The 22,018-nt window shown below is 41.6% G+C and overlaps 1 protein-coding gene across 1 annotated transcript in view; it reads left to right on the top strand.

Annotated features, from left to right (window-relative positions):
* DCAF12 (DDB1 and CUL4 associated factor 12) overlaps positions 1 to 16,606 on the top strand; it is a 45,806-nt gene extending 29,200 nt beyond the window's left edge. Inside the window, exons 5-9 of the mRNA XM_004471889.3 lie at positions 9,438 to 9,631; positions 10,610 to 10,675; positions 11,863 to 12,025; positions 13,811 to 13,989; positions 14,513 to 16,606. Of these exons, the coding sequence (XP_004471946.1) occupies positions 9,438 to 9,631; positions 10,610 to 10,675; positions 11,863 to 12,025; positions 13,811 to 13,989; positions 14,513 to 14,671 (761 nt within the window). The 3' untranslated portion in view covers positions 14,672 to 16,606. The remainder of the gene's footprint in view (positions 1 to 9,437; positions 9,632 to 10,609; positions 10,676 to 11,862; positions 12,026 to 13,810; positions 13,990 to 14,512) is intronic.
* Positions 16,607 to 22,018: the final 5,412 nt, after the last annotated feature.

Here is a 22,018-nt window from a genome sequence, read left to right as displayed (position 1 = left end):
TGGAGGACCAAGCCCTGAAGCGTCTCACTTGGACCATCTTGATCAGATTAGGTGACTCCAGTCTTCATGTCATTACCAAATTAGTTCTTTAAATATTTTTTTCTTGGTGTAAGGAAACATCACAAAATATTGGTAACATGAAAAATGGTGACGCTGACATAATGAGTGAAACAAACCAGGCAGAAAAGGAAAATATAGTATGATTTTGCTATTATGAACTAAATATAATGAGCAAAGTCATGGAGTTAAAAGCTAGAATATAAGCCACCAGGGGATAACTATGGTTAGAGAATGGAAAGCCGAGGTTTAATCTGTGTAGAATTGGTAAAAATTTGTTTGTAAATGTTTGTAAGTGAATAAAATGGTGAAAGCTCATCATAGGATTTGTAATTAGCTAACATGGGTATGATAGTGGGGTTTTTTTTTTTCCTTTGTGGAGTAATAGAAACGCTCTAATATTGACTGAGGTAATAACTGCGCAACTCGGTGATTATGCCACATGCCATTGATTGTACACTTTAGATAAATTATATGGTCTAAAAACAATTAAAAAATAATGTGGGTTGGGGGGAAAACACACCAAATGTAAAATATAGTCTCTAGTTAATAGTAACACTTTGATGATGCTCTTTCATAATTTGTTACAAATGTTTCACAATAATGCAAGGTGTTTGGGGTGGGATGATATATGGGCCCCCTTTATGATGTTATGTTTTTTTGTTTTATAAGTTCACAACTTTTACTATACACTTAATGTTTTCATGTGTGAATGATATACTTGAATAAGTTTTGTTTTTATCCCCCTCCCCTTAGGCTTGCTTGCTGTCTGCTCTGTGTCCACTTGCTGTGCATTCTTCTGTGTGTCTGTATTTATTTATTTTTTTATTAACCCCCACGGCTTGCTTGTTGTCTGCTCTCTGTGTCCATTCATTGCATGCTCTTCTGTGTTTTTACTTGTTTCCCTTTTTGTTGTGTCACCTTGCTGATTGGCTCTCCGCAGCACTTGTGGGCCAGCAGCACTCCATGGCGCTTGCGGGCCAGGCAGCACTCCGCAGCGTGTGCGGGCAAGCCTGCCTTCACAAGGAGGTCCCAGAATGCGAACCCAGGGCCTCCCATATGGTAGATGGAGTCCAACTGATTGAGCCACAGCTGCTTCCTACTTCCGTAAATTTTTAAAATAAAAAATTCCCTAGATGGGTTCAACAGATTTAAGCGAGCAAAGGTATCAGTGAACTCAAAGATAAGACAACTGAAATTTTCAATTCTGAGGGGCAGAAAGAAATAAGAATGAAGAAAAATGAACAGAGCCAGAGTATCAACATACATAGCATAGGTGTCCCGGGCAGAAGAGAAAGACAAAGGGACAGAAAAAATATTTGAAGAAAAATAACTTGAAAACTTCCCAAATCTGGTGAAAAATGTGAGTATATACATCCAAGAAGTTCAGTGAACTCCAAATTGGATGAACTCAAAGCAAACCACACCAGGAGCAGATGTAGCTCAAGTGGTTGAGTGCCTGCTCCCCATGTACAAGGTCCTGGGTTCAATCTCCAGTACCTCTTTAAAAAAAAAAAAAGAGGGAAACGGACTTTGGCCCAGTGGTTAGGGCGTCCGTCTACCATATGGGAGGTCCGCGGTTCAAATCCCGGGCCTCCTTGACCCGTGTGGAGCTGGCCATGCGCAGTGCTGATGCGCGCAAGGAGTGCCGTGCCACGCAAGGGTGTCCCCCGCGTGGGGGAGCCCCACGTGCAAGGAGTGCGCCCGTGAGGAGAGCCGCCCAGCGTGAAAAGAAAGTACAGCCTGCCCAGGAATGGCGCCGCCCACACTTCCCGTGCCGCTGACGACAACAGAAACGGACAAAGAAACAAACGCAGCAAATAGACACCAAGAAAAGACAACCAGGGGAGGGGGGGGGGGGGAATTAAATAAATAAATAAATAAATCTTTAAAAAAATTAAAAATAAATAAAAAATTAAAAAAAAAAATTACAATGACAAAAGTTTGAAAGCAGTGGTGAGAGACAAGTGACTGGTCGCACACACAAGGGATCCTCAATAAGATCAACAGCTGATTTCTTAACAGAAAATGTGAAGGTCAGAAGGCAATGAAATCATTAATTTGGCAAAACTGCCCATCAAGAGTGAAGGTGAGGGAGCTGGTGTGCCTCAAGTGATTGAGCACCTGCTTCCCACAGGGGAGGTCCTGGGTTCAGTTCCCAGTGCCTCTTGAAAAAATAAAACCAAGCAACAAGCAAAACAAACAAACCAACCAACTCAGGGAAGCCAGTGTGGCTCAGTGGTTGAGTGCTGGCTTCTTGCATACCCAGCCCCAGGTTAAATCCCCAGTCCCAGGTACCTAAAAAAAAAAGGTAAAATTAAAATATTTCCATATAAACAAAGAAATGCTAAAAGATGTCCTACAGATGAAATGAGACAGTAACTCAATACCAGATGAAGAAATAAAGAACATTGATAAAGGTAACTGCATGGATAAATATAAAAGTCTACATTGTACTTTTGTAACTCTTCTTTCTTATATATAATTTAAAAGGCAAATGCAGAAAACAGTAAAATATGTTAATGGGCACACAGTATATAAAGATGTAACCTGAAGTTATAACAATAAAAGGGCAGAGAAACAAAGATGCATAGGCAGAGAGTTTGTATGCTTTTGAAACTAAGTTGATATTATTCAGACTAGGTTGTTGAAAGTTGTTAATTGTAAATCCCAAATTAACCAATAAGAAAATAAGTAAAAAATATATATACAAAAAGGAATAAAAAACATAATATAGTATGCTACAAAAAATGAACTAAATAAAAAAGGCAGTAATGGAGGAATTGAAGAACAAACACATAAAAGACATATAGAAACATCTAAATGGAAGAAGTAAATCATTCCTTATCAGTAAAAGACAAACAAACAGTGAGCAGACACTGAGCAAAAACAATGAGTAGACACCAAACGTAAAAACAGCAAGCAGACAATGAGCTCAGTAGTTAAGTGCTGGCTTCCCATATACAAGGTCCCAGGTTCAGCCCCAGGTACCTCAAAAAAAAAAAAACAAAAAAAAAAAACTCCCAACAAAGAAAGGTCCAGGACAGATGACATCAATGAAGATTTCTACCAAACATAAAAAGAATTAACACAAATCCTTCTCAAACTTGTCCAAAAACAGAAGAGGAGAAAAGGAATTGGGAAGCAGATGTGGCTCACCCAGTTGGGCTCCTGTCTACCATATGGGAGGCCCTGGGTTCGCTTCCCTGGGCCTCCTTGTAAAGGCAAGCTAACCCATGCCTGCGGAGAGCTGGTGCAGCAAGATGACACAATAAAGGGAGACAAGCAGACACAGAAGAATGCCCAGCGAATGGACACACAGCAGACAGCAAGCAAGCAGCAAGGGGGGGATAAATAAATTTTAAAAATTTAAAAATAAGTCAGATGGTAAGAGAATGTAAAAAGAAAAGAAAAGAAAAAGAATTAACACAAATCCTTCTTGAACTTGTCCAAAAACAGAAAAGGAGAAAACACTTGCTGACTCATTCTATGAGATAAGCATTAGCCTTAACCAAAGCAGGATAAAGACAGCACAAGAAAAGAAAATTACAGTCAAGTATCCCTTATGAATATGAGTGCAAAAGTCCTCAACAAAAATACCTGCAAGCTGAATTCAACAGCACACTTAAAAGATTATGTACCATGACCAAATGGGATTTATCTTGTGAATGCAAGGGTGGACCAACATAAGAAAACCAATCAATGTAATGCACCGCAGTAATAGAACTAAAGACAAAAACTACATCATCACAATTGACACAGAAAAGATACTTTACAGAATCCATCATCGTTTATGATAAAAATACGTAAAACTAGGAAATGACGGGAACTTCCTTATCATGATAAAGAGCATTTATAAAAAACTAATACCTGGGAAATGGATGTGGCTCAACCACTTGGGCGTGCACTTACCATATAGGAGTCCCAGGTGTTCAGGTCCCGGTGCCTCCTAAATAAAAAAGACAAGCAGGAAAGTGGACATGACTCAACTGATAGAGCATCCGTCTACCATATGGAGGGTCCAGGTTTCAATCCCCAGGGCCTCCTGACCCATGTGGTAAGCTGGCCCATGAGCAACGAGTGCTGTGCCACGCAGGGGCACCTCCTCATAGGGGTGCCCCATGCACAAGGAGTGGACCCCACAAGGAGAGCCGCCCCGCATGAAAAAAGTGTAGCCTACCTGGGAGTAGCACCATACACACAGAGAGCTGATGCACCAAGATGACGCAGCAACAACAAAAAAAGAGATGCAGTTTCCCAGTGTTGCTGTATAATGCAAGTAGACTCAGAAGAACATACAGTGAATGGACACAGAGAGCAGACAACAGTGGGGAAGGGGAGAGAAATAAAATTAAAAAATGAAAGACAAGCAGATGCTGCTTGCCACCGTGATAGAGCTAGACACTGCTGCAGTAGAGCTAGACACCACCACAACAGAGCTAGACTCTGCCCCCACAGCAACAAGCAGAGGCCACAGGCTAGCAGACACTGCAGCCCACAGGGAGTGGATGTGGTTCAGTCCGCTGGGCACTCACCTCTCATATCGGAGGTCCTGGGTTTGGTTCCCAGTGCCTCCTGGAGAAGTTGAGCAAGCAATGAGCAGATAGTTAAGCAAATCATCTAGGGGAAGGGGAGAATAAATAAAAAATAAATAAAAAGCAAATCTTAAAAAAAAAAAAAACAACCAGTAGCTGAGATCATACTCAGTAGAGAAGGACTGAAAGCTTTCCCCTAAAATCAAGAACAAAAACAAAGGTGCCTACTTTCACCACTGCTATTCAAAATTATACTGGAAGTTCAAGCCAGACCAGTTGGGCAAGAAAAAGAAATTAAGTTATCCAAATTGGAAAAGAAGAGGTAAAACTATCTCTACTTGCAAATGACATAATTCTGTATGGAGAGAGAATCTACAAAAGGCTACTAGATCTAATAAAGTCAGTAAAGTTGCAGAATACAAGATCACACACAAAAATCAGTTGGTTTCTATATACTACTAATGGACATGCCAAAAAGGAAAGTAAAACAATATTTCCATATCAATAGTATCTAAAAGAATAAAATTCTTAGGAATACATTTAACCAAAGAGGTGAAAAACATATACACTGAAAATCCAAAATAATGCTAAAAGAAATTAAAAGAGAGCTACATAAATGGCAGGACATTTTGTATTCATGAATTGGAAGGCTAAATATTTTTTAATATATTTTTCATTTATTTTTAAAAGCTACTTAGATTACATAAAATGTTATCAAAAATACATATAAGGGATTCCCATATGCCCTGCTTCCCACTCCTCATTTTTCCCCACATTAACAACTTCTTTTGTTATCAGGTACATTCATTGTAATTGAGGAGCACATTTTGGAGCATTGCCACATAGCGTGGGTTATAGCTTACATTGTAGTTTACCCTCCTCCATTCTGTAGGCTATGGCAGGATATATTATGTCCTGTATCTGTCTTTGCAGTGTCATTCAGAACAATTCCAAAGTCCCCAAAATGCCCCCATATTATACCTTTTTCCCTCTCTCTGCCTTCAGCAACTCCAGTGGCCACTGTCTCCACATCAGTGATATAATTTTGGAAGACTAAATATTAGGATAGCAATACTACCCAAAGTGATCTACAGATTCAACACATTCTCTATAGATTTTCAACAGTCTTTTTCTTGCAGAACTGTGAAAGTTGTTCTCAAATTCATATTGAAATGCAAGAGGCCCTGCATAGCCAAAACAACCTTGATGAAGAAAAAAGTTGGGAGGAGTCACACTACCTGATTTCAAAACTTACTAAGAAGGTACAGTAATCAAAGCTGTGATACTGGATAAGGATAGACATATAGACCAATGGAATAAAATTGAGAAATCTAGAAATAAATCCATATATCTGTGGCTAGTTGATTTTTGACAAGGGTGCCAAAGTCCATTCAATGGGGAAAGAGTAGTTTCTCTAACAAATGATTCTGAGAAAACTGGATTTCTACATGCAAAGGAGTGAAGTTGAACCCCTACCTCACACATATACAATCTAATGTAAGAGCTTAAATGATAAAAGTGTTAGAGGAGACATAGAGGTCAATCTTCATAACCTTGGATTTGGCAGTAGTTTCTTAAGAGTGACATGAAAAATACAAGGAACAACAACAGCAACAACAACAACAAACAGATTGGACTTCATCAAAACGTTGTGCTTCAAAGGACACTGTCACAAGAGTGAAAAGACTATCCACAGAATGGGAGAAAATATTTGAAAATCATGTGTCTAATAAGGGTTTAATATCCAGAATATATTAATAACTTTTAGAACTCAATAAAAAAAAAAGACAACTAATTTAAAAATGGGCAAATGACTTGAATAGATGTTTCTCCAGAGAAGATAAACACATGTCCAGGAAACATGAAAAGTCGTTCAACATCATTAGCCATTAGGGAAATGCAAATCTAAACCACAATGCACTACCACTTCACAGCCACTAGGATGGCTAATACTAAAAACAAACAGGGAAGCAGCTATTGCTCAATCAGTTGGGCTCCCATCTACCATATGGGAGGCCCTGAGTTCATGTCCCAGGGCCACCTTATGAAGGCAGGCTTGCCTGCACATGCCGCGGAGTGCCGCCTAGCCCGCAAGTGCTGCGGAGAACCGATCAGCAAGGTGACGCAACAAAAAGGGAGACAAGCAAAAACACAGAAGAGCACGCAGTAAATGGACATAGAGCAGACAGCAAAAACAAGCTGCAAGCAGGGGGGGAATAAATAAAGCAAAAAATAAAAACAGACACAGTGGAGCACCCAGTGAATGGACACAGCAGACAGCACGCAAAAAACTGCAAGGGGGTGTGGGTAAAAAAAAATTCCTCTCTTAGGTATATATGCCCCCAAAATTAAAAGCAGACACTTAAATAAATATTTGAGCACCAATATTCAGAATAGCATTATTCACAACTGCTAAAAGGAAACAATGCAAGTGTTCATCGAGAGGTGAATGGATAAACACAATGTGTTACTACAAAAGAGAATATTATTTAGCCAGAAAAAGGAATGAAGTTTTAATACATGCTACAACATGGATAAACCTTGAAAGCATCATGCTGAGTGAAATAAGCCAAACACAAAAGGACAGATATTGTATAATTCCACTAATATGATGTATTGAGAATAGGCAAATTCAAAGGCAGAAAATAGGGTGGAGAGGTTGCCATGGCTGTGGTAAAGGGAAAATGGGGAGTTACTATTTAATGGCTATGTAGGTTCTGTTTATGGTTAGGAAGATGTGCTGGAAGTAGTGGTGGTGGTTACACATTTTGAATAGATCCAGTGCTACTGAACTATAAACTTAAAAATGGTTAATTTGGCAATTTTCATGTTATGTATGTTATGTATATTTTACCACATTATTTATATTTATTGTAAGGAATATTTAAAATACAGATAAACAAAAGATCATCAATAATTTCTCTATACAGATATAACCATGGTTAACAATTCAAAATATATACTGCTAGTTTTTTTTTTTTTTTACAAATTTTTTAATTGGCAAAAATGAGATATCAAAGGATGGATACATGGAGAGATATGTGATAAAGCAAGTATAATAAAATATTAAGGGTAGATTATAAATGTGGGTATATGGATATTCATTGTGAAATTCTCTCAGCATTTCAATATGCTTAAAATTTTTCATAATAAAACATTGGGGGAAGTGAGACTGCACCATATACAAAACAGTCTTCCAGAACACAGCTATCTAATTACGTCATCCAGATGCTGACATTCTTGAGAGACTATTACCTATAACATGAATTACAGTCATCCTAGCCATGCATGCAGGTCCCCTTCCCATCTCTCCAACTTTATCCAAAGTTTCCACACACACCCTATAATCCAGCATAAGGGATGTGTATTTCTGTAGACATGCCCTACTCGCAATGGCATTTTCTAGATTATCATATGGGATAAACCCTTTTGTGGTAAATCCCTGTGCACCAGCCTTAAGATGTAGACTAGTGGGATGATATTTCTGCCATGATGGATAGTTCTTACTATGAAGCATTTGGGAAGATTTTAATGTGGAATGGCACCTTCTGGTTTCAGAGGAGAGTTTGCAAATAACTTTCCTTGAAAAGGAATTACCTTAATTGGAGTAGTTGACGTAAGTGTCAGATTCAAGGCCTTGAAGTTCTAACAGAGAAGCAGACTTCGGCCTATCATTTGGCACCTTTGAGTCCTGCTCTTTCCCTTTCCGCAACTAATCGTGAAATCCTGTCAGGGTCTGCGTACTCCCTCTTGGTTTCTCTCTCTCTTTTTCAGGTTCTTTCCATTTTTGGTTTTTTGGTGGGTTTTTTTTTTCCTTTTCTTGTTCTAACAGTTCTAATGTCAGATACGTTGACCGTTTCAAACAAACTTTTGGGGCTTTCAGTTTGGGCTAAAATCAGGCAGCATTTCTTTAATAGCCTTTTGCTCATTTTGGAAAATTGGAAAAACACTGAAGAGTTAATGTTCTGCAAAATTGTGAGCATTTCCCCATGCCATAAAATATCTTTTAAAACACGACTTTTTTTGGTGGTGGTTCTGGGTTCTTTAACAGGCTGTTCTTTAACAGCCCTTATTATTGGACTTACTGATTGTTCTCAATAAACATCTTTATATATGGGTCTCTTTTCCATAACACGATAGTGGATTATTCCTTGATGAGAATGTGAACTTTCAGGGTTTTGCTACAGTTTACTCAGTTGATCTCTGGAAAGATGGTACCATTTTAGCTTGTCACCAGCAGTGCATTCCTCAGTTAATTCAAAGAATAGTATTCTTAGTTTTTTAAGTGCTTCATTATTGTTTGCTAAAGAAAATTATTTCTATTTTTAAGCATTCATTCTATGTAGAACAGTAATTCTTAATAAGGGGATTGTGGTTCCTTAGGAGTCCATTGAAAGTCTTCAGGAGGCACATGAACCTCCCTGAAATTAAATGTAAAATGTGGCACAGGAGTCCGTAAACTTCCTAAGGTTCTCAAAGGAGTCCAAAATGCAAAAGGTTGGGCACCACCGATCTAGAGCAGAGGTTCCCAGACCCTACTGCCAGTAGAAATCACCTGTGGATTCATGCCCAGGAGACCCTTTATTTAGCCTAAGCTTTATCAAACTATATAAAACCCTTTTGAAAAGTTATATCAACCTTGTTAAGCTTAAAGGTTGTAGTTTAATTTGTGGACCTTAGGTAAATTATCTTAATATAACTCCTAAAATGCATACTGCTCTGTGTTTTGGAGTTGGCTACCTGGCCAAGCTTCAGCCCATAAGAGGATAATGCAGAAACAGACTGAGAAAGCCCATTCTCATTTCTGTAGGACTGTCTGACATTTGTGGTCTCCTTGCCCTGTAGGTTCACGCGATGGGTCTATGGGACTCTGGGAGGTGACAGAAGATGTGTTGACCAAAAGTGATGCTAGGCACAATGTGTCACAGGTCCCTGTGTATGCCCACATCACTCACAAGGCCTTAAAAGACATCCCCAAGGAGGACACAAACCCTGACAACTGCAAGGTCCGGGCTCTGGCCTTCAACAACAAGAACAAGGTAGGAGCCCACCAAAGAATCCCCAAAGCCTGTTACTCTTTGTTTTATCTTCTTGGCTTACATCTTGGGAGATGCATTCTCCTTTCCCCTCCCCCAATCACTGCTTGCTACACAGCTTGGTTCAGAGCCCAAAGTACCTTTTGAAGGGCTGAGGAGCACTGGCAAAAAATTAAAATGAGGCTATGCAAACCATCCTTTGGGTTGGCTCTGCAGTATTTCCCTATAGTCCACATTTGTCAATCAGCCCCACAGAGTGTTTCCCCAGGGCCCATGTAATTTGACTTGTCCCCTATTTGCACATGCCTTTGCAGGTGTTCTGTCTATTTTGGGTATAATTTTCATAAGTACTTCTGAAAGCAATAGTATTTTTTCTCCTTGGTATTGTTTATCCTCAGTTTTCACTGAGAGCCACCTCTCACTATACACTGCCACCAAGTCATACATAATCGTTGTCAGGTTTCCTGAAGCAGAGTATCAGGATATAGACCTAGACCCAGAAGAGAAAAAAAGCTTTGCTGAAAATCTGGGTCAAGCCACAGTTGAGGGCTATCTCCCATCCATGTTTATGGCTCAGGAATGGTAGACTTACCTCTCCTAGATTAAATCCTTCACCTACAGAAGCTCTCACACTGAGACTTATGAAACTGTCCTTTATGTTTGTGCTCTGCTCTAATTATCCAACAGATGTCGTGGGGGTGTTTGCATGGTGAGGACTTTTTGGACCATGAGTGCCTGCGTAAGATCTGAACTTGCTTCTTGGGTTCTCTCAAGAAGCAGCCTCAATTTAATAGGCTATCCAGCTGCATTCCATGGGGGTGCTACAGTGATGGGCTGATAATTCCTGGCACCTTTGCTGGACTCTTCATGGCATAAGAATACAGAATGGGAGGACCCTGACCTTCAGGTTCTTCCCCTGGTTACTATTTTATATAAGTTGCTACAGATTGGAATATAACCTGTTTTTTATTGCTCTTGTAGGAATTAGGAGCAGTATCTCTGGATGGCTACTTTCATCTCTGGAAGGCTGAAAATACACTATCTAAGGTGTGATGAACCTGACTTAGTGATTTTACCTAATAATTCCCTTTATGTTTGAAATTTTCCGTCCCCAAGCCTTCTTATTCATATCTAAAATACTAGTTATTCAAGGATTTAGACATGTTACTGCACAGTACATGAAATTCTGGGTCCAGTGTGACTCTCTGGAAGGAAAGTGATCTCTTTTGAAAAGGTCAGTGGAGACAGTTCTTTCAAATTGCTAAGGCTTCCTGAAAGGCTTCTTTAACTAGCAGTCCTTCAGTCTACAATGCATTTAAGTATTTGTTTATAGATTATTAACTACCTGACAGGTTGTGAGAACAGGAAAACCTAAGTATTAGGAACCACTGGCGAGTGAAGACTAATCAAGTGAAGATAAGCGCTCTCTGAAATAATCATGGAACTTATGAGAAAAAGGATTTAATTTGCAATATTTATAAGCAGCTTTTGTTTACAGTTAAACCTGCATGTGGATCATTTGCCCTCTTCTTGTCCCAGAGGTCTTTAATGCTTGTTACTTCTAGGATAGGCTTTTTCTCAAGAGAAAACAGAGCTCCAAGAGTTACTCCTTCCTTCATTTCACAGCACCCTTTGAGTGCCACTCGCCTTGCATGTTGCCTTACTTGCAGTAGGCACCCAATGAGGATTTATAGAATGACAGGGATCCAGGGTTAAGGTTGATTAGAGTTATCTGGGATTGAACTGGTTCTGTGAGCATGCTTTCTCTAGTGTCCAAGTCCCGACAATCGACAATCGGGAAATGGGCTGATGATGTTAGCCAGAAATTGGCCTCTTTCTTTATCTGATAAACAGTGAGGAGGACTGGTAGTCCTTCCTGGTAGAGGACAGGGTGGGACCTTGGCTTTTGTGCTCCAGGGCTATTCCGGGAACAACTTCTATTAATAGTTCTTAGCCTTTTCCCTCTACCTCTGATTATTTAGTTGCATATTTACCTTCTTCCTGAGCCTGTCCTTTTCAGGATTTACTGTTTATTATAGTCACCCTCTCTTTCTCTTGGATACCTAAGGGTCGAGCAGGGTGATATTTCCTTAACCAGGGCTTGTCTTTTTCACTTTAACTTTGTGTGGCTTGTGTGTAACGGAAGCTGATAGAAGTGGGAGTTCAAGGTCACTGCCCCTGCCTCATGCCCTCTCGTGATGCCGCGGGTGCATGTCTTCTCTTTCTGTTCCCAGCTCCTCTCCACCAAACTGCCATACTGCCGTGAGAATGTGTGTCTGGCTTATGGTAGTGAGTGGTCAGTGTATGCAGTGGGCTCCCAAGCTCATGTGTCCTTCTTGGATCCACGGCAGCCATCATACAACGTCAAGTCTGTCTGTTCCAGGGAGCGAGGCAGTGGTAAGAGTCCCAGTGTGTCCCTCAGGTTTACAGTTAGCTACATTGCAAATAGGTTTTGACCTGAAGTTTCTTTGGCCGTTTCCAAACAAGAATTGTGATCTGGATGGAACAGAAAGTGTTTAGGGACCCAAGAGGGGAGCTTAAATACCTGTATATGTCAGCAGAGCTTCAAACACCAGACAAATATGTGGCCACAGAAGCCTGTGGAGGAAACCAGCAATCAGGCTATTCGTGGTTTCCTATTTTCTTTCACAGAGCCCACTTTCTATCCTATGATAATTTTTGCTGGAGTTCTGCCTGAATTAAAATTTAGTTTATGCTAAGGCATGGTATGGTACATTGTGGGGAGTTTTTTTATCAAGGGGCACGAGGGAACTTTCAGGGGTAATGAATATACTCATTATTTTGATTTTGGTGATGATGTCATATATAAATCAAAGCATCACGATGTATACTTTAAATATGTGCAGTGTATTGTATGTTTAATTATACCTCAGTAAAGCTAAAAAAAAAAGGATTTAGTTCTAACCACTGGGTGAATTAGGCTTCAGCCTCTAATCTTTTGATAGCATTTTGGCAGAACAAAAGAGACTTGTGTTTGTGGTATAATTTAAGTTTTCAGAATACCTTTTCTGGCATCATCTCATTTCATTCTACCAAGAGCTCTGTGAGAAGGTTTAACACCATTTTGTAGATGAAGAGTCTGAGGCCCAGGGTGGTTAAATAACTTGCCCAACATCACTCAGCTTGGTGGTGAAACAGCCAGGGGTCAGAGTTCAGATCTTCCAATTTAACAAAGTATATTTTGTCCTTCATCTCACTTTGTTCCCTTTCTCATGCAAAAATGTGGCTGCATTATCCTGAGAGTCCTAGAAGGCACAATATGGATCACAGTTTAACCTCTCTCTTTCAAGTACTGTTTTTATTGCCCAGGTGGCTTTTGTTTTGGGTTTCTTTGTTTTTAATTTAGTGTAGACACATATTAGAACAGAGAGAGAATAATGTATCTAATAAGAGCAGTGGGGGGAGGAATAAATAGGCTTGCCCGGCATGATGTGTGTGCAATGAAAAGTTTTAGAGATTTTGGTTACTGTTAGGGAAGTAGCTTCCATACCTAATAAGGAAATATCCATTCCACAAATTTTATCAAACAGTTATTATGTGCGAAGAAGCAACTTCATATGCAGTGCACTTATTAAATCCACAGGTGTGGCAGATGTGTTTTCCCTATGACTCTGATTAGATGACTTATCTTAAATTCACAGTGACTGAGGGACAGTATGCTCTTTTGAGTGCAGAAGTTCTCAGCTATTTGCCATCCTTGTAGCAACACCAGATAAAAAAACTTTTACAATATTATTGCAGTGGTTTTAGGTCAAATTCAAGGAAGTCCTTATTGATATATAGCAGTTTGTAAATTATGCAGGTTACCCTGAGTTGCAATATCGGTTGAAAACCTATAATGAGAAAAAGCTTAGCGTTATGAGAGTTGACTCCAGAGTGAGTCTAGAGAGGCAGGGAAGTTTGGGGTATACTTACGGTTTTAGGCCAAAAGCATCTTGGGCATCTAGCTCTTCTTCACGGCTTACTGGAGGGTGTCCGTTAGTGTATGGATGGCTAGTGTGGTATCAGGGTTCTCTTGACTTTTGCATGAGATACAGCTGTCATTGCAAAGACACTGTCTGATACTTAGGAGTGCTGTGCAAACTCAATGTTGGAGAAATTCAGGCCATCAAGTGTTTACCTCTCTCCCTGTTCATTGCGCTTTACTTTGCTTTCTCTCAGGGATCCGATCGGTGAGCTTCTACGAGCACATCATCACTGTGGGCACAGGGCAGGGCTCCCTGCTATTCTATGACATCCGAGCTCAGAGATTTCTGGAAGAGAGGCTCTCAGCTTGTTACGGGTCCAAGCCCAGACTAGCCGGGGAGAATCTGAAACTAACAACTGGCAAAGGCTGGCTGGTGAGTAAGCCCCTAAAATGGTTGCTAGACTGTTGACAGAAAAATTGTTCCACTGTACCCCTCACCTGCTCACATACCATCTACACCCATACTTTTTCATTAGGAAAAGGCATTCCTTGGAGCAGAGAAAGCCAGGCACTTCCCCTTGATTTTGTTTTTGTATCTATATATTGTCCATGAGGAAATTGAGGCCCGGCCAGACTCATTGGTTGACCCAGGAGACCCCCAAATGGTACTAGAACAGGAAGGAGGGAACCTCTGTTGAGGCTGCTAGCGAATTATTGAAGAGCTTGGCTGACCTGAGAATACCTTGGGTTTGTGTAGCAGTTCTTCAGCCTGCTCAGTTCTCCTCTAATATTTAGTTGGAAAAATTAGGCCCAGATTCTCATGGGCACCAATCTCCTGACTTCAGGTTATAGGTAAGGACCCTCTTGTCGTAAGGAGACCAGAAAGCCTATCCCTCCCTCCCCCTCTTCCTGCCTCAAGGCCTAGTGGTGCTAATAAAGTCTTTTTCTCCCCATAGAATCATGATGAAACCTGGAGGAATTACTTTTCGGACATTGATTTCTTCCCTAATGCTGTTTACACGCACTGCTATGACTCGTCTGGAACGAAGCTCTTTGTAGCAGGAGGTCCTCTCCCTTCAGGGCTCCATGGAAACTATGCTGGGCTCTGGAGTTAATGACAACTAACTCTCTCCCAAAATGCAGAGATTTACACTAACTTCCATCTTTGGTTTTCTTGTTTTGTCTTTTGATTTTTTTTCTTGTGTGAAGCTCTCATATTTTAGTGGGAACACCAGAGTTTGCCTATAGTTTAAACATTTTAAAGGAAGAAGCGCTGAACAGAAAACTGAATGGGCATTTTTTTCCTTTTTTCCCTTTTGGTAATAAGAATTTTATTCTACTACTTTTTTCTTTTTGGTTTTCAACCAAATGTTGTTAATACCTATTTGTATTTTTTCTTTAAGTGACACACTCTCCCCTCTCTGGCTTCCTTTTAGGGCCGACACAGTCATTCTCACCCTTTCTTTCACTCTTGAGAGGTGGGGCTCCTTTATAATTATGTGGTTGCTGCCAGACTTTCTGTGAAAGTTTGGGAACCGTGTGTGTGTGCGCGCGCGCGTGTGCGCGTGTGTTTGCGTGTGTGAGCTTGTGTGCCTGTAGATACTGTGTCACTAAAATTACCGGGAGTGAGGATTACTTATAATTAAAATATTTATAAAAGAAACAACTTTATTCAGAGTCCAGCTTTCAGACTAGTGTTTATCTTGTTTTTTAATGTCTAACAACACTGATTATAGGAAATAGAAACAGAAAGAAAAACATCACCACCAGGAAAACCCTTTGAGTTAGATTGCAGGCTTCTTGTGGACCCCATGCCAGGACACCAGCCCCTACCTGTTTTCCCACTTATGTGTCCTCCAAGTGAGGACACATGTATATGTCACTTCCCTTCTTCCCATCTGCTTAGCCAGTGGTCACTCCCCTGAAGCACCAGGGTCTCCATCCCAGGGTAGGTCTGGAGGCTGTAGAAGGATGGGTGGGACTTGATAAAGAGAATCCCCATCCCATCTGAACCCTTCCCTCAATATTTCATCTGGTATTTCAGGGGCCCAGGGCTGGGGGCCTCAAGTCTGCTAAAATTTGTATACTCAGTCCCCTGGATTTGGGGAAGAAATATTTTTCTCCCTGCTTCCAGTCTCCCCAATGGGTTTTGCTTTTGTTTTCTAAATTGGGTTCAGTCCAGGAGGGTAGGGTGAGCAGGGGGTATATCTTTGTGTAGTGAGTGCTTCACGTGTGGAGTATTCGTTTCCTCAATGCAGTGGAACTTGGGTCAAAGCCACCCCTCCCACTCTTTTGGCTTAGCCCTGGGTTGATGATGGGGTGGCCTGCAGCCAGCAATGTTGTGCATGTAACAGCATCCATGTGACTAGTAATTTGTTCCTCCCTTGAACCTTTAGTCCAAGGTTTTTAAACTTGCATCACCATCACTTGATGGTGATGTCCGGTTGCTTCTTGCTTTTTACACATCATGTTGCAGCTAATTAACAGCATTCCCACCCACAAATTCCTCTAAGCCCATACTCTGTTCCTCTGTCAACAGCCTATTATGGGGAAAGGAAAAGTCATAGTTACTCCTGCACCCCAGATTTTAAGTTGCTCTCCCATTTGTCTCCCCCTGCTCTGGATATAAGGGGGAGGACTGGAAAAAAGGGTGTCCTCCCCTTAATGGACTGGACACAGCAAGTCCACCCTATCTTGGTGGTACAGGGCATACACCACTGGTTCTGGAATTCTCATCGTCTAACCTAGAGAAATAGGTGCTATAAACAGGGAATTAAGCAAAATGCTGGATGCTATAGATCTTTTGTCTTAATTTTTTTCTATTATTAAACTACAGGCTGTAGATTTCTTAGTTCTCACAGAACTTCTATCGTTTTAAACTGACTTGTATATTAAGGGAAAAAAAGATCTTAAGTAGGATGTTTTGTACTATTGCCTGACCCTCTTCTGTGATGGGTATTGCGTTTGATTGTTTGGGATTTTCTGTTTTTAAAATTGTAACACTTGACTTTTTTGCTAAGGGAAAAAAATAAATATTATTCCAGTGCAAAGTGGTTTGAGTGAGTATGTATAAGCCAAGAGGCTGCAGAAAAAAGGCCCCAAAACACTGATTAGAAGGTCGGCTTGGGGCAGTGGAGGAGCACAAGAGTTCCTTCAAGGTTGGAAGCAGATTAAGGGCAGAGATACAAACACCAAGACCTGCCCGTTCCTGGTCCTCTGCCTTGGGCCAAGTTCAGGTGCCCTGGGGTCCAGCTTAGGGTGGACATGCTAAGGGGAAGTTATATGGTACCTGAAGAAAAAAAACAGGCTGAAGATGAGAAGAAAGGCTGCTAGTCCTTGCTGTGTGGATGACTGTAATGACTGCATTTGGGCAAGGTGACAGCTTCTCTTACATAAATCAGGTAGTGATAGGCCCTGTCTGCTTCGGTGGGGCGTGCCCTTAAAATAACTGACAGAGTGGCTGCACAGTGCCCTGGGGACAGGATATCATTCTTTTGGACTTGGAATCATAGATCCTAGCTGCCCTTTTTTAAGGGAAGGGTACAGTGGCTATAGTGAGTGATACACTTCGCAGAGCCTACTTGGGGCTGTAGCTAAGAGAAAGGATGCAGTAACAGGCCACCTGGGCCACTCCTCTGAGCCAGGCAAAGCAGAGCCAGTTCTTCCATCATACGGCCCTTGTTCCTTTCCAGAGCAAGCTGGACCAGCTGCCCTTTGCACCTGCCCTAGAGACCAACTGCTTCAGCACACGACCTCAGGCAGGGCTCCCAGCCTTTATATGAAAAGGCTACAAGGCAGGAAGTGGGGAAGTGAATGAATTGAAGTAATTCAAGAGGGCTTCCTAGAGGAGAAGAGTTAGATTTGGGAAGGGACTGGGATCAGCCTTTCCCGAAATGAAATTTTTAGAACACTAGATCCATAGAAAAGTAATTGTTTGCCAAATATTCTTTGAGCAAATTGATTTTGGAAATGCAGGTTGAAACAAAGATAAGCTTTACTTCCCAACCTCTCAGATTTTGGGTTGGTTACTATGGGTGACATGTTCTGTGGAACATGCTCACAGAAAGGTGACAGGGAATCATCTCCTGAGCCCAGCTGGGCCTCTGACCTCAAAGGAATCTTGGTCCTGTTTCCATTTTCCAGCCAGATTTTCCAGCAGAGTGTATCACAGGAGGGCTCTGTGGACTTTATGGGGTCCCTCCCTTTCCTGCCAGTAGTCCCACTCCCAGGCCATGAAAGAACTTCATTGTTCTTCCTCAGGCCATATGCCTCAATCCAAATAGTCTCCCACTGGCTTCTCCCATCATCCTTTGGGTCCTTTGGCAGAAGGCTCTGGAACTGAACTGAGTTCCTAACCTTTTCAAGCCTCATTTATGCTACAGGTCCCTGGCCACCTGCCACTCGAGGAGCTGGTATTTGTATTAGTCTGGCCCTCAATATTTCTAATAAAGCCTAAGACTTCCAGTCTAGGTCACTCTGATCTCGCCACCCAGACAATTCCTAGAGCAGGTTCCTGGAAAGAGCAAGTCAGAATGTCAAGACCCTTGGCCTTGACCCTACCAGGGGTCATTCTCATAGAGGTCAGCCTTATGAGCCAAGTGCTTTTTCCTCCTTTTCAGTTGTCTATTTAGGAGATAATACAGCTGGGGGGTGGGGGAGAGTGGCACTAGGAGGGATCACATTTGCTTTGAGCACATTATCATTTCATGCTAGTGTACTAAAATGACTGGATGTCTGGAAGCTTTAGAAAGATAGAAGCATGGGTTTTAATTCCAGATTCACTGAAGAAGCCAAAAGCAGCCTCCGATTCCTTTCCTTGATTTTTCTGCCCTCACTTCAGATTCTCCAAAGAATAATCCAGAGAGAGAAACGTGAGAAATATGAACACTGCCTCCAAAGAGAGGTGTGACCTGAATTCAAAATAAGGTTGTGAGCTGTTTAGTGATTCAACTCCTGAGAGAGAGGTGTTAGTTGGCCTCTCAAATTTCTCTTGGGTTGGGCCCCACATCAAACTTCCTGTGATTAGCATGTAATTGCCAAAGCCAGAATTTTTAAAGGATAAAAATACTCATTAACCAGCTCAGAGTCACATGTTTACTATGTTTCTTGTTAAGCAGTGTTCAGAGCTGCAATTAACATTCCTAGTGCTAAAGACAGGAAGAAAACAAATGATCAACTCACATCTTAAAGAAAATAAACTTCCCTCACTCCTGGCTATTGTGTTCTTAGCTGGTAGTGGCTTGGGAGAGAACTGCAAATAATAATAAGGCTCCTTTGTTCTCCAGGGTCAAGGCCACATGCTGAAAGCAGAGAAGTCCACTGGGCTGGCTTCCACGGACTGAGGTGTGGAGGTGTGAGTCCTACAATGTGTTGCTTACCTGAGACCCAATCCTTATCTTCACCACCTCCCCCTCAGCCCCACTAAGCTCTTCTGCTAAAAATACAAAATTATTGCCCCAACCACCATGCTCTAGGGTCCACTAATGGATTTTTTTTTCGGCGTGCGTGCGTGTTATATTACTTGATTAAAGATACATCTTTAAAATTGTAGCTATTCCCCTCAGAGTAAACATGGATCAAAAATTGAGGATTTGGGTTCTAGTTTTACCACTGGAACTAGTGGCCATATGATGTTAAGCACATGTCTTCCCCTCTCCAGGCATCAGTGTGTTCATCTTATAAAATGACAAGTTCAGATTAGACATTAAATGATTTCCTGGACACTTAACATCCATAATAACTATTCTGCTGCAGAGAAGTTGGACAATAGAAAGATCTCTATCCTCAAGCAGTTTGTTCTCAAAGCAAGCATTGTTAGAGTAAATTTTTGTTATTTTCCTAATGGCTTCCAGTAAAACCTTGGGAGTATTCTGAGAAAATTTTTGGACATCCATTTTTGTAAAACCACATTTGAGGAATTTTTTTTTCTTCTCTGATGGTACAAATAGGAACTGTACTCACACAATAGTGCTAAGACTTGAAAATGCAAAAATTATAACTAAGAGCCACACTTGATTTTGTCTGGGGAATCAGGACTGAGGCAGTAATCGCCAAAGCTCCCCACCCTTGGTTGCTTTTACCTGCATTCCTCAAATTATCTCAACAAAACTTTTATGCTACGTTATCTTTTCACAGTGCGCATTGTGGAGTCTGAGGATGCTTTTCCCATCCTGAACATGTACAGTTATCTGGAATCTCCCTTGACAGACAGAGATCCAGCCAAGTCCTGAGACACCTTAACTTACTTTACTATAGCATCTGCTCAGGGCTGGAGTTACTAGCTAGGCTTTAATAAAGGATCCCTGAGGATCCAGGATGCATCACTCAGCAGATAAAGTCGGCAATGACTTTCTTCATCCCAGGCTGTGGTCTTTACTAAGAACCCTTGGTCTATCAAAATGGTATTCATTGTGCTGAAAAATTATTGATCACTGCCATTGACCCAGCAATTTCACTTCTTGGAATTTAAGGAGATAATCTAGGCATCAGTGCAAATATTTGTATAAAGATGGCTGTTGGAGCATTAACTAGTAAAAAAAACCTGGAAGTATCAATAGACCATCAACAAGGGAATGGTTACTCAAAAATTAAAAGTACTTGTGGTCGATCTTAACATCACAAAAGAGAGACTACCAGATAGTATGTGCTTCCTGATGGGTTGCAATGGGAAGTAAACAGCAACATCACCTAAGAAGTTACTCTTGCCAGAAAATCAAATTTGATCCAAACAAGGCTTTCAATCTATCAGTTCTCAGAAAATACAGCTGATATGTAAATGTATTAATAATACAACAGGAATGCAAACAAGCAAATCCAGATTGCAGGAAAAATGACCTGGTTTCTTCAACAAATGAAGAGCAAGTAAAAAAGAGGAAGAGAGAACTGCTGTATTTGTTGAAGCTAGTAGATGAATATAAAAGGGCTCATTACCCCAGTCTTTAATTTTTTAATGTTACACTTTTCCCATAATAAATAGTTCTTAAAATAATGCATACATATTCCAGTTTGAAAGCATTTGGCAAATCTATATGTACAATCCTTTAAACACAAACACCATACCCATTAGTTCTTTCCTTGTCAAAATTGCTCTCAACCACCTTCTCCTGCCAAAATCTTTCAAGGTGTGGCTCAGGTCCCACCTCCTCTAGAAAGTTGTCCAAGATCACACTCTTCTTCAGGGAGCCCTTCCTTCCAGGGCTTTCCAAGCACAGATGAGGCACACGGCTTGCACACTGGTCTGGCTTCCCCCTCGCCTGGGGACTACGTAAATTCCTTTGGACTAATGAATCCATTATAAACCCAGTAGGGGGAGCCAGAGCTCAGCTCCCAACCTCTTGGAGTCCCACCCCAGTGTAAACAAACTCCATATGGAGTGTGATAATAACAAAGACAGACACAAAACATGTCTTTTGGGGGGAGAGAGGAGGGACAGGCAGATTTGTGATATTAGTCTTTTGTTTTTTGTGTGTTTTTTGTTTTGTTTTTTTTGTTTTTAAAGATTTATTTATTTAATTAATTTCCCCCCCTCCCCTGGTTGTCTGTTCTTGGTGTCTATTTGCTGCGTCTTGTTTCTTTGATCCGCTTCTGTTGTCAGCGGCACGGGAAGTGTGGGCGGCGCCATTCCTGGGCAGGCTGCTCTTTCTTTTCACGCTGGGCGGCTTTCCTCGCCGGCGCACTCCTTGCGCGTGGGGCTCCCCCACGCGGGGGACACCCCTGTGTGGCACGGCACTCCTTGCGCGCATCAGCACTGCGCATGGCCAGCTCCACACGGGTCAAGGAGGCCCGGGGTTTGAACCGCGGACCTCCCATATGGTAGACGGACGCCCTAACCACTGGGCCAAAGTCCGTTTCCCTTGTGTGTTTTTTTGAGGTACTGGGCAGGGGATTGAACCTGGGGGGCCTCGTATGTGGGAAGCCGCCGCTCAAGCACTGAACCACATGGGCTCCCTGATTTGGGTTTTTTGTTGTTGTTGTTTGTTTTTAGGAGACACCAGGGACCAAACATGGGATCTCCCTTGTGAGAAGCAGGTTTTCAACTGCTTAAGCCACATCCACCCCCACTATGAATCTTTAAGGAAAGTGTTTTTGTTATTTTTTTTAATACAGGTTACCAGGGTCTGAGGTGGAGGTAGGGAAAGGGGAGTTAATGCTTAATGAGACCCCTGCTGTCTGGTGTCACATACAGAGTGCCATGAGGCTCCTCCAGTCCCTCCCGGTCCTGGTGTGGTTTCTGTCGATTTGGGAAGGCCCTGCCCCAGCCCAGGCTGCTCCCAGCACCCACAAGACCTGGAAAGACATCCTGCAGAAGCTGAAGGAATTTGAACACACCTGGAAGAGAAGGTCCGGGAAGTCATTGACCACGTCAAAAAGAGTGACATTCCTGCCAAGACCTGGAAGTGGTTTTCAGACACATTAAAAATCTGAAGGAGGGAAGCGGACTTGGCCCAGCAGTTAGGGCGTCC

The sequence above is a fragment of the Dasypus novemcinctus genome, chromosome 8 (assembly GCF_030445035.2).
Source record: "Dasypus novemcinctus isolate mDasNov1 chromosome 8, mDasNov1.1.hap2, whole genome shotgun sequence".
NCBI classification, from domain to species: domain Eukaryota; kingdom Metazoa; phylum Chordata; class Mammalia; order Cingulata; family Dasypodidae; genus Dasypus; species Dasypus novemcinctus.
The sequence above is the reverse complement of the archived record's forward strand: the minus strand, read 5'-3'. Positions and strand labels throughout refer to the sequence as shown.